We start from the raw sequence: 15848 nt of genomic DNA, 5'->3' as shown, positions 1-15848 counted from the left end.
GCGAAAATAACCGTGGCTTTTATAAGATTTGTGACAGGCTTGGGAACTGGTGACGCTGCTTCAGACCTCTGGCTCCTGATTGGTTAATGTTCCTTCTGGAGCTGAGCACCGCCTAGAGAGGCAACCCACCACACGGATCTCCGCTGCTTATTGGCGGAAAGTCATTTTAAAGAGCCCGCCTAAATCCAGAGTGTTCTGCCCTCTGCAGTCTCTTTTCTGGTTGGTCCTTCATCCGCCCCACGCTCTGTGGATATATAAGGCAGAGTTGCCCTCGTAAATTCATCACTTTCTTGTGTACCAACCTTGTAAACACATCTCAAACATGAGTGGAAGAGGCAAAACCGGCGGTAAGGCCAGAGCAAAGGCCAAGACCCGTTCCTCCCGTGCCGGACTCCAGTTCCCTGTTGGCCGTGTCCATAGACATCTGAGGAAGGGTAACTATGCCCAGCGCGTCGGTGCCGGAGCTCCCGTCTACCTGGCGGCTGTGCTTGAGTACCTGACCGCTGAGATCCTGGAGCTGGCTGGAAACGCTGCCCGCGACAACAAGAAGACCCGTATCATCCCCCGTCACCTTCAGCTGGCTGTCCGCAACGACGAGGAGCTCAACAAGCTGCTGGGAGGAGTGACCATCGCTCAGGGCGGTGTGCTTCCCAACATCCAGGCTGTGCTGCTGCCCAAGAAGACCGAGAAGGCTCCCAAGAAGTAAACGACCAAACCATCTCAATCTAACCAACGGCTCTTTTAAGAGCCACACTCACCCCTAACTAAAGATACAACTCCCTATGTATAATGTTATGTACCTCAAATAACTAAACTAAAGCTGGTGTTTATGTAACCCGCTGCCTCTGACGCGTCCGCTGCCAGACCCTCTTCACCTCCCCTGGACTCTGCGTTGTGTTTATTAATTGTTGTTTATTTGTCGAGGAGCGAGCGGAGGGAAGGAGACACCGGACACAGGAGTTCGGATTGTGGCCGAGACCTTTTTTTATTCTTTGTTCCACCAGACTTCATGGACACCTTCCAGAACACAGGCAGATACACTCTCAATAAATCTTCTTAAACAATAATCAACTTAAAAAAAAAACAACAACAACATATATCACAAAATAAAAAAATAAACATCACTGTTAAACCGCCAACACAAGACACACATTCCCGCCCTGCTCACACAGGCCCCAGTAGCATGCTAGCCACCCACTCACCACACGATTAAGACGTCAAACAGTCAAACACAATGTTAATAACAACAGCGGACTTTAGTCGGACATGTGACTGAACAATAAACGTGAGCAAACCAACAAAAAAAGGAATCGGTTCTAACATAACATTTGATAATGCGGGACGCTATGACCACGCTTACCTTCCAGAACACAGGCAGATACACTAAAAAAAACATGGCGTCCCTCCCGGAGCAAACCTCAGAAACTTGCGTCAACAGCGCCACAGTGCCACCCTGTGGCGCAAACAGGTCACTACCTTACATCCGCCCCTTCTTTAATTGATGGCGTCCCAGCCATCAGATGAAACCAAACATGTAAATATAAACAGAACAAAGACCACCCACTTAACGTGTGGCGCTCAAACAATGAAAAATTCATTAGAGGTAATACATGTGTGGTGAATAAATGATTGGGTTGTGTCATGACTGCGTATGTAACTACCACTCAGATACTCAGTACTACAACTGCTGTGTTACACGTGGCCTGCTGCTCGTCTTGCTTTAACCCTCTGCCACAACTTCCATCCTCTTCTGATCTTCTCCTGGTCACCCTCTGACTTTATGACTTGGGCCTCACAGCTTAGTTTCTGTGGGAGACGTCGATTCCTTGGTGGGTTTCTCCTAGGGAAACTGGGACCCTGAGGGGTGTTGTCACCAACTACAGCTCCACTTGTCTCCCCTCCACTCATTTGTCCTGCATCCATGTCCATGTTCTCTGTGCTTGTGTGCTCATCCTGTCTGTTTGTTCTCCCAGCTCGTGTTCTCCCCACATTTTCCTCTGCATCCTCCGTCATCCAGTCCTCAGCTGTATCCGACTCAGTGCCGGCCTCTCTCACATCCAAAGCCTCCTCTCCCACTGCTCCTCCGCCCTGCTCAACTGGGAGAAACATACATTGTGTCAGGAGGTTCTGGTGAATCACTCTTTCTGTCCCTCCATTCTCTGGTTGCACCACATACACAGGGATGCCAGGTTGCTTTTTCACCACAATGTATGGACGAGACTCCCACCTGTCTCCCAGTTTCTGCCGCCCCTCCACATGACATACTTTGACCAAAACTCTATCCCCTGGACTGAAGACTTGACTCTTTGCTTTTCTGTCATAGTACTTCTTCTGCTGCTCCTTAGCCTGCCGCGACATCTGGTTGGCCTGAGCGTAAGCCTGTGACAGACAGTCGTGGAGAGTTTGGACATAATCACTGTACCCACCTGGCTCATTCTTGGTGGGGAGCCCAAAAATCAGGTCAACTGGGAGTCTGGGATGTCTACCGAACATCAGGTAATGTGGTGTAAACCCAGTCGAGTCATGCCGTGTGCAGTTGTATGCATGTGTCATAGCATCCAAATGCTCATGCCAGCGGGGCTTCAAGTGAGGCTCTAACGTCCCCAGCATGTTTAACAGGGTCCTATTGAACCTTTCCGTGGTCCCGTTACCCTGGGGGTGGTATGGTGTGGTGTGTGTCTTAGTGATGCCAGTACACTTGCACAGCTCTTTCACAACAGCACTTTCAAAATTGCGCCCTTGGTCTGCATGCAATTTTGCTGGGAAGCCAAACCTGCAGAAATAGTTTCTCCATAGCACCTTAGCAACTGTGCGTGCTTTTTGATCTTTGGTGGGGTAGGCTTGTGCATAGCGGGAGAAGTGGTCTGTCACAATTAGCACATTTTCAATACCACCTTTGGATTTCTCCAGGGTCAAAAAGTCCACACAAACAAGCTCCATCGGTGTGCTACTGTGGATGCTGACCAGGGGAGCTCTGAGATTTGCAGTAGGAGTCTTTCTGAGACAGCATCTCTCACACTGTTCACACCACGCCTTGATTTCCTGGAACATTCTTGGCCAGTAAAATCTTTCTCTTATCATCTGCAATGTCCTCTCAAATCCCAAGTGCCCTGAGTCATCATGAAGAGCAGTCTTGACTGCTGTGCGGAGATTCTCTGGGAGCAGAAGCTGCTCCACTGCCCCTCTCTGACAGTCTTGAATGCAGCGGTACATGATTCCATCCTTTACCGTTAGCCTCCTCCACTCCTTTAAGAGAAGGCACACTTGCTCACCCCCTCCGACCCTCTCGCTGCGGCATGGTTTTTGGTTCCGGCTCCTGAAGTGCAAGACTGGGCCAATCACAGGGTCTCCCTTCTGCGCTGTGCGGATCTCCTGCCTTGTCATGGCAGGGAGTGACTCTGTCCCCACGTCCCCATAGGGCTCACTTGCTTCTGGGAGTTGGCTGGGTACAGGCTCTGTGGAGGCAGCAGCACCCTCACCTGGAGGGCTTTCTGGTTCTGGCATGGTTTGTGTCTCCCACTGCTCGCTGGTCACCCGCTGGGGGCAAGTTTGTAGGACCTGGGTTACTTCCTGAGTGGACAAACGAGAGAGAGCATCGGCATTTGAGTTACTCTGCCCCCGTCTGTATTGGATGTCGAAGTCGAATGCAGACAGCCGCGACACCCACCGCTGGCCCGTAGCATCCAGCTTCGCTGAGGTCATCACATACTTAAGGGGGTTGTTGTCTGTCTGAACAGAGAACTTGCGTCCGTAGAGATGGTCATAGAACTTATCTGTCACCGCCCACTTTAGAGCGAGGAACTCGAGTTTGTGTGCAGGATACCTCGTCTCTGCCGGGCTCAAACCTCTGCTGGCGTAGGCTATGACCCTCTCAGCTCCATCCTGCACCTGTGCCAAAACAGCGCCAAGCCCACCCCCAGAGGCGTCAGTCTGAAGGAGAAACGGCAGGCTGTAGTCTGGGTAGCCCAGTACGGGAGCAGTCATCAGCTTTCTTTTTAGGGACTGAAATGCCTCCTCACACTCATTAGTCCACAGGAAGGGTGGGTCAGGATCCACACTTCTCTTTCCACCTCTCTTTTTCTTCCTGGGGTCACCAGAGGTGAGACGGTACAAGGGAGCAGCTAAGGCGGAGTAGCCCTGCACATACCGTCTGTAGTATCCAGCAAATCCCAAAAACTGCAACACTTCTCTCCGGTTGGTAGGCCGCGCCCACTCCTTGACCCTGCTGATCTTCTCCGGGTCTGTCCTGACGCCCTCTGCAGACACCAAGTGACCCAAATACTGCACCTCTTCCCTCACCAGCCAGCACTTGGAGGGCTTTAACTTCAAGCCATGCTCTCGAAGCCGATCAAACACCAGCTGCAATCTCTCCAGATGCTCATCAAAGGTTTTGGAGAATATAATGAGGTCATCGAGATAAATCAGGAGATGAGTGAAGTTGAGATCACCAAAGCAGCAGGTCATGAGTCTCTGGAAGGTGGACGGAGCGTTCTGTAGCCCAAACGGCATTCTGTTAGCCTCAAACAGCCCCATGGGAGTACTGAACGCCGTCTTGTGCCTGTCCTGCTCCGCTACTTCCACCTGCCAATAACCAGATGTGAGGTCGAGAGTGGAGAAGTACTTTGCTTGACCCAGAGCCTCCAGGGCCTCCTCTATCCGTGGCAGAGGGAAAGCGTCTCTTGTGCCGCAGGAGTTGAGCTTCCTATAATCGATGCACAGCCTCAGTGACCCATCTTTCTTAGTTACGATCACTACGGGTGATGCATATGGGCTCTTACTAGGCCGGATGACTCCTGCATCCACCATCTCACTCAACAATCGTCTGACATCCTGCCACTGGGAGGGGGGGATCTTGCGATATGGAAGCCGAAAGGGCTTAGAGTCAACCAGAGGGATTTCATGCTGCACAGTCTTTGTGTGGCCATAGTCTGTGGGATTCTGTGAGAACACACCTGCATTCTTCTCCACCAGCTCCCTAAGGAGGGAGCGCTGGTGTTCGTTCTCCACCGCCGCTTCACTAAGATCCACCGCACAGCCCGCCACCACCTGATCGAAGCTCAGACAGGCTCCATTGTCCCCTTCACTTTCCCCGTCCCCCTGCTTTTTATCAGGAAACTCCACAACATTGTCCACCAGGAAAGCATTGGCTAGTTGTGTATGCGGTTTGATTATAATAGCACGCTGGGACAGGTTCATTACTCTGACTGGGGCACAGCCTCTTTTCACATCAGCAAGCACTTTTGCAACCAAAAGATCTTGAGGGAGCTGCAGGGATGGGTGGCCTTCAATCAGGGCTGTGTAAGTCTTCCTCTGTGGGCCTGCTTTAATCTTGCACATTAAGTCCATCTCTTTCCCTCCAGGAATGCAGATCTTCCGGCCGGTGTACACAACAGGGCCCACTGTGTCATCGCCTTCACTCTGTTTGGTGTCTCCAACCTCCAGTAGAGCTGTGTACCACTCTGGATGGCTTTCTTTGACTTGGTGGAGAAACTGCTGGCCATAGGTTGCTTGGAGATGGCTTTTGACAGCACGAGTGACATTGGTCCCTACAAGCAGAGGGACTGTGGAGCGATATTCAGAATCTGGAACGACAAAAGCTGGTACAGTCTTGTACTCTTTTCCCATTACCTTCAATTCGATGCACAGGACACCTCGATGAAGCACTTTCTGGCCTCCAGCGCCTTCTATGGGTACTTTAGAGGACTGCAGCTTTTGCTCTCGAAGGATGGGGTGGTTACGCCAGTATGTGTCAGTAACAGTTGTTACTTGGGAGCCAGAGTCGATGAGGGCCCTGCACTTTATTCCATTGACTTCCACCTCTCCCTCGTTCCTGGGACCCACCAAGGGAGGGCCCTTTACTCCATCACTGGTCTCTTCTTTCTGCAATAGGGGACCTTGCTGCCCGCCCATGGTTTCCCCGGCTACCATGGGCTCTAGGCGTTTAAAGGCCGAGATGACCCAGGCGTGTTCACCTCTGCAGGGCTCACTGGTTGAGGTTGTTGAGCCCATGCTGGGTTGGGATTGGGAAAGACTTCTCTGCAGACACGGGCTATATGTCCCTGCTTCCCACACCGGTAGCATGTGACACTTGCACTGGGGATGGGATTCACTGGAGGTGGCTGGGGTCTTGGGGGAGGGATGGGGACTGGAGCAGTGATTCTTGCTTCAAGGTGAGACAACTTAGCCATGTGTTCCTGTTGACTCAGGGTTAACTTTCGGACCATCTCCGTCAGCTCTGATAACTCTGAGGCATGTTTTGTTCTCTCCGTCTTCACGAGTGCACTACTCTCAGATGCAACATGCACTTGTGCATATGTTTTCTTTGATTTGTGTTGTGACTGGAACTTTTTAGTTTCTCTTGCTAGATTTCGCAGTTCAACCTGCAGCTCTCTGAAGCTGAAGAGCCTGGGTTTCATTGGTACAATCCTTGCATATACCTCTTCATCATTAAGCCCTCTCAGAAACTGCCGGGTGAGTTTACTATCACGATCAGGAAAGGGCCTGCCTCCTCTTTGGTTCTCCTCCACAGCCCGCAATGTAGACTCCAGCACAATAGCATAAGAGCAGGCAGACTCCCCTGGCCGCTGGCTGCACTCATAGAAGTCGGCCAGTGGATCCAAGGAGCCCTGCGTGTCACCATACTCTGCTCTTAATTCCTCGAATGCCTTCTCTGGGGTCTGTTCATGGGGGGGAAGGTTCAGGACCAGTTTCCTGGCCTCACCACTCAAGTGTCGCACCACAGTAGAGAAGCGGAGATGTGTGGGCAACTCTATTGCCTCCAGAAGATACTGCATATCACGTGTCCAATCATCGACAAGTATCTTGCTATCCGCGTTACCTGTGAATACTTGGACATTCTTTACCTGATGAGTCTGCATGAACCCGCCATAGGTCATCTGTGAGACGCCAGGGTTAGCTGTGGTTATGGCAGGAGTCCTTGGAGGTGGGCCAGACGGGTATGAGTGCATGAGTGGGTTCGTGGGTTGAGGCTGGGGCATGGCATGTGAGAAAGCGCCAGGATACATGATGGCATGCGGGTTGACTGTCGGTGTCTGTAGTTGCACTGAGGCGGGGGCCTGAAGAGGAGCTGTGTGGCTAGAAGCTGCATTTACCATATTCAGAGGGCTGGGCATTGTTGTGTTTGGATCCCATGCACCGGTGGCAGGCGCCGGAATGGGGGATACAGGATCTTGAGGGTAGTGCACAGGGCCTGGTGCTGTATGCACCTGGGGGGCAGGAGTAGAGTGTGCATAGCCAGTGTAACCTTGAGAACCAGGTTTAAAGGGCTGGGTGAGGTGCTGAACGGCAGCTGGGTGTTTCACGGAGGGCTGTGGCACCATTTGCATTTCTGGTTGGGTGGGATGTGGGGGGCTGTGAAGAGGTAAGGAGGCTTGGGACCCATAGGGATCAGCTAGAGGTGGGTTAGCAGGGCCAGTAACCGTCTGCACTGCTGGCTGGGGCACAGGAGCATCCACTGAAGACATGACACTTGGCAAATTGTAATCTGACCGATTGGTCTGATGTCTTAGTCCTGCAGCTGGTGTGACGTCAAACCTGGGCAAGGGAGCCTGCATTGTAGGTTCAAAGCCTCGCCAGGTGGGTGCTTTGGCAGGATTAATCCAGTAAGGGGACAGCACTGGGGGTAGTGGGGTCAGCTGTGTGCTTACTTCAGGCCTTGGCGGGTGCCCGTGGGTGTGAGGGTCTCTTACGTGGTGCTGTGGGCTCACCATGCCAGGGTCCGCCATGGCCCCATCACTCAAAGGGTGGATTTGGGTTCCATGGTGGGGGCTTGTTGCAGGACCATGGGAGGATTTAATGTCTGAGGCCACAGCAGAGGTTGCCTCCAGCCTTAATGGGGAATCTGCATAGTCACTCCACATTTTGTCTCACTAGCTGGGGCTGAATCTGTATACTGCAAGGCTACCTCAGAATGTAAATGTTGTACGTGAGATTATTATGTCTTGTATGATAACGTGTCATGAAGTATGTGCAACACTATTATCAAATTTTAACACAACCTTGTACACAAACTTCTAAAATGTCAAGAATAGCAATTAACCACTAGCACTACCACTTCATAATATTGTTACTAAATGAAATTTCTTTCAAAGCATTTTTTTTTTTTTTTTTTTTTTTTTTTTACACAAAAATCACACACTTTAATGTCCCACTCAATGTTTGGAAGGATACGCTGGTGAAGGTGGACGTTCTTCCACTGCACTCTCCAGAAGCAGGCATGCAACAGTAAGCAACTGTCCCTTATGCCCAGCCGTATTCTTCACACAGTTTATCAGGAAGAGCTGAAACTGGGCACACCGTCCGCTCACTGATGAAGATGCAGCCCGGGCATCCAGCGTTGTTTGGGATGTAGGGCGCTGTCCGTTTCAGTTGCTCTCAGTCTTTGGTCTCGGAGCGTCACAATCCGGGTCACGGCACCAAAGATGTAACCCGCTGCCTCTGGCGCGTCCGCTGCCAGACCCTCTTCACCTCCCCTGGACTCTGCGTTGTGTTTATTAATTGTTGTTTATTTGTCGAGGAGCGAGCGGAGGGAAGGAGACACCGGACACAGGAGTTCGGATTGTGGCCGAGACCTTTTTTTATTCTTTGTTCCACCAGACTTCACACCTTCCAGAACACAGGCAGATACACTCTCAATAAATCTTCTTAAACAATAATCAACTTAAAAAAAAAACAACAACAACATATATCACAAAATAAAAAAATAAACATCACTGTTAAACCGCCAACACAAGACACACATTCCCGCCCTGCTCACACAGGCCCCAGTAACATGCTAGCCACCCACTCACCACACGATTAAGACGTCAAACAGTCAAACACAATGTTAATAACAACAGCGGACTTTAGTCGGACATGTGACTGAACAATAAACGTGAGCAAACCAACAAAAAAAGGAATCGGTTCTAACATAACATTTGATAATGCGGGACGCTATGACCACGCTTACCTTCCAGAACACAGGCAGATACACTAAAAAAAACATGGCGTCCCTCCCGGAGCAAACCTCAGAAACTTGCGTCAACAGCGCCACAGTGCCACCCTGTGGCGCAAACAGGTCACTACCTTACATTTACATTAACTATTTGAATGTCCTCTATTATACTAGCATTGATTGTGTGTTACTGAAGGACATTCATTCACATATGAAAAGCTCTACTGTTCATAGAGCAACTGTAATACTAAATAAGTATGACGAGCATGTTTCCATCAGTCCTCATTTACCTCCTGCAGATCGTTCCAGGCACACGATTGATGATCTTGAGAAGCCACCGGTGGCACAGACCAACGTCAATCCAATACATTTTCTTACATCTTAAATGTTTCATGAATTGCTTGAAAATAATTTTGTGTAGTAAATAAAAGAACCACATCACAAAGTCTATAATATAATGACATTGTTGGTGATCGTTTAACTACATATAAACATATTGAAACATCTCCGGTCTGATCTACGAGGAGACCCGTGGGGTGCTGAAGGTGTTCCTGGAGAACGTGATCCGTGATGCAGTCACCTACACCGAGCACGCCAAGAGAAAGACCGTGACCGCCATGGATGTGGTTTATGCTCTGAAGAGGCAGGGTCGCACTCTGTACGGATTCGGAGGTTAAATCAACAACACCCTGACATACTTGGAAAAACAACGGCTCTTTTAAGAGCCACCTACATTACTTAAAGAGTCTATTTCCTTTCAAATGCCATGAACGAAATATCTCAAGCAATGTATGTTTAATTTTAATGGAACATTACAATAATTACAGTGTTTGTGGAGAACAATTGTTCGGCAACGTTTACATTTCAAACCTAAATCCGATCTCCAAAACAACTCATTTATGTGACTAGAATATGTATGTTCACATTTCGAGTAGCTTGCTAAAAATGATCTCCCTCCAAACCTCAGTCAACTGAACACCTTGTCAGTATAAATTAAACAGCTGTCAGCTTTTTGTTTTTTAAATGCGATAAATGTTTTAATATAAACCTTATATTAAATAAAATTATTCAAATTATGCACATACAGTTTCATTGCACAGTGATTATTTATCAACATATCCCTTAATGTTATAACACAGGTATACTACACCAACACAAATAAAAACATGTATTTTATATCCATAGTGTGAAAAACAATAACGTAAACCACACTTAGACATGTTCCTATCCCCTGATTCAAATTCCATTCACATACTCTAAAAGACTGCTAAAGGACAAATGGAGGCAAATATATATTAACTACCTGGTTAGATTCTGTGGCTTTGATACATTGAGGCCATAATTCTGTTACAGCCCTTGCTCCATCTGAATAGTAATCAACAAATATGCACTCACACAACAGATTGCTTCATTTCTTTTAAGTTGTGTTGCTAATCTATCATTTGTTTTGTGATGAACCAAGACTAAATGTATTACTCTACATTTAAAGTTTGTCAAATAAAATCTCCTTATTCACTCGTATTTTGATAATTACTTATATTCACTACATATCAGAAAAGAGAACTACATCATTGCGTTCAAAGTTTGATTTTCTCACAATTGTAAAGAGGTATTTTACCCAGATATACTGTACAAAGCAACAGGAGATTTCCAGCTACTTGTTTCTCACTTTTCACCATTTAATTTGCGTGTTGATATGTCTAATTTTTATTTACTGTATACTGTGAATGGCTGTGCCTAATTATATATATAAAAATAAATATATATCAGTTTTAAAGTTAGCTGAAATTGTCAGCCCTATGTTCTATGTATGATCTCGGACATTGATCAGCAGGTCTGATAAAGAAAATCAGTGTTTTAAAAATATAACAATAATATAATACATTTTATTTGTGTAGCACACTTTAGAAACAATGTGTTCTTAATGTCTCCAATCGTCAAAAGCTACCCTGCGGTATAATACGCCATTAAAAGTAGCTGCACCTTTACCAGCTTAGATACAACTTTAATGCATCAACAATGATAATCACAACCTATAATATATATTATTTTTGAATTGGCTAATCTGCATAATGAGAATTGTCTCTTTTGGAACATAAAGTATATTTTGATGCTAATACTTTGCTACTCTTACTTGAGCAACTTTTGGAATGCAGGTTTTTTTTACTTCTAACAGAGTATTCCTACTACACCCTACTTTTTCTTCTAAATTAGTATTTCTCTGTGCCTCAAAAATATTAGCTTACAAGTTTTGTATTGTGTATAAACTAGACGATGCCTCACGGGCAGTTAACTCTGTACAGACAACAACAGCAACAGCAACAACAACAACTACTTATGTAATGAGAGCAGCGGAAGCCTGGGACGGACGAAGCATACAAAATAACTGTTTGTGTGTGTGTCCCCGCCCAGTGGTTACACGGACCAACACTAAACCCACTACACTACTCGATGTAAACCATATATTACCAGCAATATAAAGGTAAGATCCAAGATTAATTAATGTTTTGTCCAAATTGCATTTGACAAGACTTGAAATAAGAACATAATGAGTGGTTTGGCAAATGTAGGCGACGTTTACTTCATACGAAACTCCATTTATGAGCGTCTCCCGGGGTTTTGTCATTCAGGAAGGCAGAGTCCTGGTAGGAGTGAAACCAAACACACACTAAAAGGTTTATTAATTCGGGGAAAAAAGCTTTGCTATGGCCGTATTTCTTTTGATACATACTTCTGTTAATGTTGGGATCAGTGTTGTCGGTAATCTGACTTCTTTTTTCAGTAACGAGTAATCTAACGCGTTAGCCTACTATTTCCAAACCAGTAATCAGATTAAAATGATTTATCCAAGTCACTATGCGTTACTATTTTTGTCATTTTCCTTAGTAAAAAGATATATGTTCTTGAGTCTCGGGGAGTGACGTCTATGCGACAATCAAGTCACACTTTCAGCATGAGGACAACTCACGTGTAATACTACGCAGCGACACAAACGTAAACAACAATGGAGGGAGGAGAGAGATGCGCGTTTCCTAGCTGGAAATACAGTCACTGCTTTGAGTTTGTGTCAGCTAAAGATGACAATATTAAGGTTCGTTGTACTCTCTGTGCTGGAGACAAAGTGCTATCTAGCTTCAAAAACACTAAGTCAAATGTGAAGAAAACATTTGGAGGTCCTCCACCACCCAAACAACAAAAACTGGATTTTGAAGAAGTTGGTCGGGCAGTCCTTTCCGAGAACCAAGCACCTATCGTGGTGGAGAGTGTTTGTGTGCCCCGATGAACCTGGGTCAGATGTTTGTCTGGAACCTGTTGTTTCCCTCGTAGGGTCTCCCATGGCAAATTGGTCTCAGGTAAGGGTGCCCAGACTATTATTGATACAAAAAGACTTCATGAAAGAAACCCACTTGGAAGAGCGAGAGAAACCCGGCCCGGAGAAGCCGTGGTTCCCCTTCTTGGAGCCCAGCCCGAAGGAGACACGTCAGCGAGCTTCCTGGTGGCCGGGCAAGCCACGGACCCGGCCTGGCACAGCCCGAAAAAGCAACTTGGGGCAACACCGTTCCTGCTACTTCCGTCCCGCGGGCCCACCCACCTACGGGACAACAACGATGGGGTCGGGTGCGCTGCCAGAAGGGTGGCAGTGAAAGCAGAGGTCCTCGACGGACCATACTCATGCGACAGAAGTTGGCTTTGGTGACGTGAATGTAGGGGGGGGGGGGGGGGGGGGGGGGGGGGGGGGGGGGGGGAACACCTCTCGGGGGGGAGAGCCGGACTTGTGCGGGGGGTGGAGCGTACCAGTTGGATCGGTGGGGCTCACCTCTCGCACACCGCCTAAACCTTTACTTCTGGAAAAGGGGGGGGACTCTTTTTTTCCCCGGGAGTTGCCCAGGGTGAGGCCCAAAAGCGGGTGGGGATCTCACAACCCCCCGGTTGAGTCCGCTTTTTGGGATTTTACCCCGGGGACGAGAGGGTGCCCCCCTACGCCTGGGGTCGGGGGGAAAAACTCTGACTTTGTGTGTGTTATCCCCAAAACCATTCGGGATTGGGCCTTCTTGGAGCCCCGAAAGAAGCCCTGTAGGGGGCTCCGAAGGGGACTCCTTAGTCTTGTGGGAGATTCAACGCACCGTGGGCAAGATGGAGACATTGGAGGGGCGTGATTGGGAAAAAACGGCCCCCCGATCTGAACCAAAAGTGGGGGTTTGTTACTGGACTCGTGCATCAGGAAATTGGCCATAAAAAAACACCTTTTCGAAGAAAAGGGAGCCAAAGTGTACGGGGGTACCAAGCCCCTAGGCAGAAGGCCATATCGATTTTGTAATCGTAAACGGTCTGGGGCCGATGTTTTGACATCGGGAAGGGGGGCGGTTTTGTCAACTGATCACCCTGTGGGTTTTGGGTCGAGTGGGGGGGGAAGCCCTGGACAGACCTGGAAGCCCAAAACGTTAGTGCGGGTGAACGGGAACGCCGGAGGAGTCCCAGTCCGGGAAGCCTTCAACTCACACCCCGGCGGAGTTTTTCAGGCATCCGTGGGAGGCTGGGGACATGAACCAAGGGGGCGGTGTTCAAAGTTCTATTGCCAAACTGCGGGGGGAGTGCGTTCAAGGCTTAGGTGCCTCAAGGGGGGTAACCCGCGAACCTCGTGGGGGACCCCCGGTGGTTGGGGAAGCCTCCGAAAGAAGGGGGCCTTCCGGGAATGTTATCCCGGGGTACTCCTGACCGTTGCAAGTATCGACGGGCCCCAAGGGGAAAACACCCAGCCGGGCCGCGCAAAGCCGGGGGGGGAGAAGTTGGGAGAAGCCATGGAAAGGACTTCGTGGGCACCAAAGTTGTTCTGGAAAACCGTCCGCACCTAGGAGGGGAACGGGGTACCAATCCAACTTTTGTACGAAAGGATGGGGCGCTTTGACCTAAACGTTTTGTTTTTGGGGGCGGTGGAAAGGAACACTTTGGGAATCCTGAATCCGAAACCCGCACTCAGTTAGGGCAGAGCGGGAGTATAAGGGGGATCAATTAAAATTCTCACGGGGGGAAGTCACAAAATAGTTAAACAGCTCCACATGGCAAAGCCCGGGGGGGGAAATAGATCCGCCCAGAAAGAAGGCTCTGGTGTTGAGGGGCGTCAGGTTGACACTTTGTCAAAATTGCGTGGAAGCCCGGGAAAAAGTACCGAAGGATGGCAACCGGGGTGGGGGTTTCCTCCTTTAAAAAAGGGGGGTCGAGGGTGTGTGCCCAAATTTCAGAGGGTACATTACTCCTCCCCGGGGAAAATTTACCCTAAGGGGCTGGGAAAGGAGGGTCCCCGGCCCCATTGTAACCTCAAATTGAAAAGGGGAAAATGCGTTTTCGTCCTGGTGTGGAACACGGACCAGCTTTTCACTCTCGCAAAAGGGTCCGGAGGGGGGCCTGGGAGTACCCATCCGGTCCATTTCTTTGTGGATTTGGAGAAGGGTATGCCGGGGGCCCAGGAGATACTGTGGGGGGCTGCGGGGTATGGGGTGAGGGGGTCTTTTGCTTTGGGGCCCTTTTCCCAACTCCCCTTTCTCCCAAAAGGAAGCTGTGTCCGGGTCCTCTAGACGTCGCCGTTTTTCCGGGAGGGTTGGCCCCCGCCAGGGGTGCGCTTTTTCACCAAACCTTTTGTGAAAATTTATGGGCAGGATTTCGAGGCTTTTTGGGGGGGGGTTTGAGTTCGTGGGGTAGGGGTTTGCACCCCCTGCCTTTTTTTCAGATGATGTGTCCAATGGGTTCACGTCTTTACCTTCAGCACCCTGATCTTCCGGCCGAGTGTGAAACGGGGGGATGAGGATCAGCACCTCCAAACGAGGCATGGTCTCAGCAGGGAAAACCCATGGATTTTCCATCCAGGGGAGGGAATGAAGCCTTCCCCCAAGGGAAGGAGTTCAAGAATTCGGGGTTGTTCCGAGTGAGGGGCAATGGAGTGAGATGGGCCGGAGAATCGAGCAGCGGTAGCGGTCTGCAGGGGCGCTTTACCGCACCATTGTGAGAAAAGGGCTGGGCCCGAAGGGAAAACCTCTGTCTACCGGGGCCCTCTTCGTCCTCCTCACCTATGGCATAAGGATGGGGCATGACAAAGAACGAATCGCGGATACAAGCGGCCGAAATGGGATTTCTCCGCAGGGTGGCTGGCATCTCCCTTTGGGGTAAGGTGGGAAGTTCAGTCAACGGGAGGGACTCGGAGTAAACCCTGCCCTTCGCGTTGAAAGGGCCAGGAGGGGTTCGGGCACCTATGAGGGGCCACCTGGGGCGCCTCCCAGGGAGGGTTCCCGGGACGTCCACTGGGAAGAGACCCAGGGTAGACCAGGACCAGTGGGGTTAAAACTCTTCAGGGCCCGGGAGCGCCTTGGAAAACCCCCAGTCAGACTGGGTTTTGTGGGCCCGGGGAAAGGGGAAATTTGGGGGTCTTGCTGGAGCTTACCTCCCGGCCCTGACGGAAAAAAACGGGAGAAATGGATGGATGGGTGGTGGGGGTCGGGCAGTAGTTGGACTAGTTTTTTTTTGAGGCGGGGGGGTGTTGCGCAGCCGAATTAACAAAAAAGTAAATTTTAATCTAACTTTAGTTCTTTTAAAAATCAAGTAATCAGTAATAACTACATTCTATTCAAGGATAATCAGATTATTTTTTCAAGTAACTGTGGGAACACTGTTGGGGGTAAACGTGTGTGAGTTGTACAAAAATATTCTGTGTAATTAAATAAACCTATGTTTCACTGGGCGTTCTCATCTGTTGATTGTAAAAGGGGCCCTCCTATTGATCCTTTTGAAACCCTCATCTCCCCTTTCTAAACATTTTAAACTGAGCCCTTTAAGGGGAGAGCAACACGTTTTTATTACACACGCATCAGGCCAGTCCCTTTTTACCCCCCTTGATTTTTTTATA

At 49.1% G+C, this 15848-nt stretch overlaps 1 protein-coding gene and 1 pseudogene across 1 annotated transcript; both read left to right on the top strand.

Moving 5' to 3' along the window:
* LOC134873659 (histone H4-like) overlaps positions 1 to 9630 on the top strand; it is a 32928-nt pseudogene extending 23298 nt beyond the window's left edge.
* LOC134873490 (histone H2A-like) lies at positions 305 to 724 on the top strand. Its single transcript, XM_063897134.1, has one exon. The coding sequence runs from the start codon at positions 323 to 325 to the stop codon at positions 704 to 706; it is 384 nt and encodes a 127-aa protein (XP_063753204.1). The 5' UTR covers positions 305 to 322; the 3' UTR covers positions 707 to 724.
* Positions 9631 to 15848: the final 6218 nt, after the last annotated feature.

The sequence above is a fragment of the Eleginops maclovinus genome, chromosome 2, assembly GCF_036324505.1.
Source record: "Eleginops maclovinus isolate JMC-PN-2008 ecotype Puerto Natales chromosome 2, JC_Emac_rtc_rv5, whole genome shotgun sequence".
Lineage (NCBI taxonomy): Eukaryota > Metazoa > Chordata > Actinopteri > Perciformes > Eleginopidae > Eleginops > Eleginops maclovinus.
Note: the sequence above shows the minus strand (reverse complement) of the source record. Positions and strands in the feature narration are given on the sequence as shown.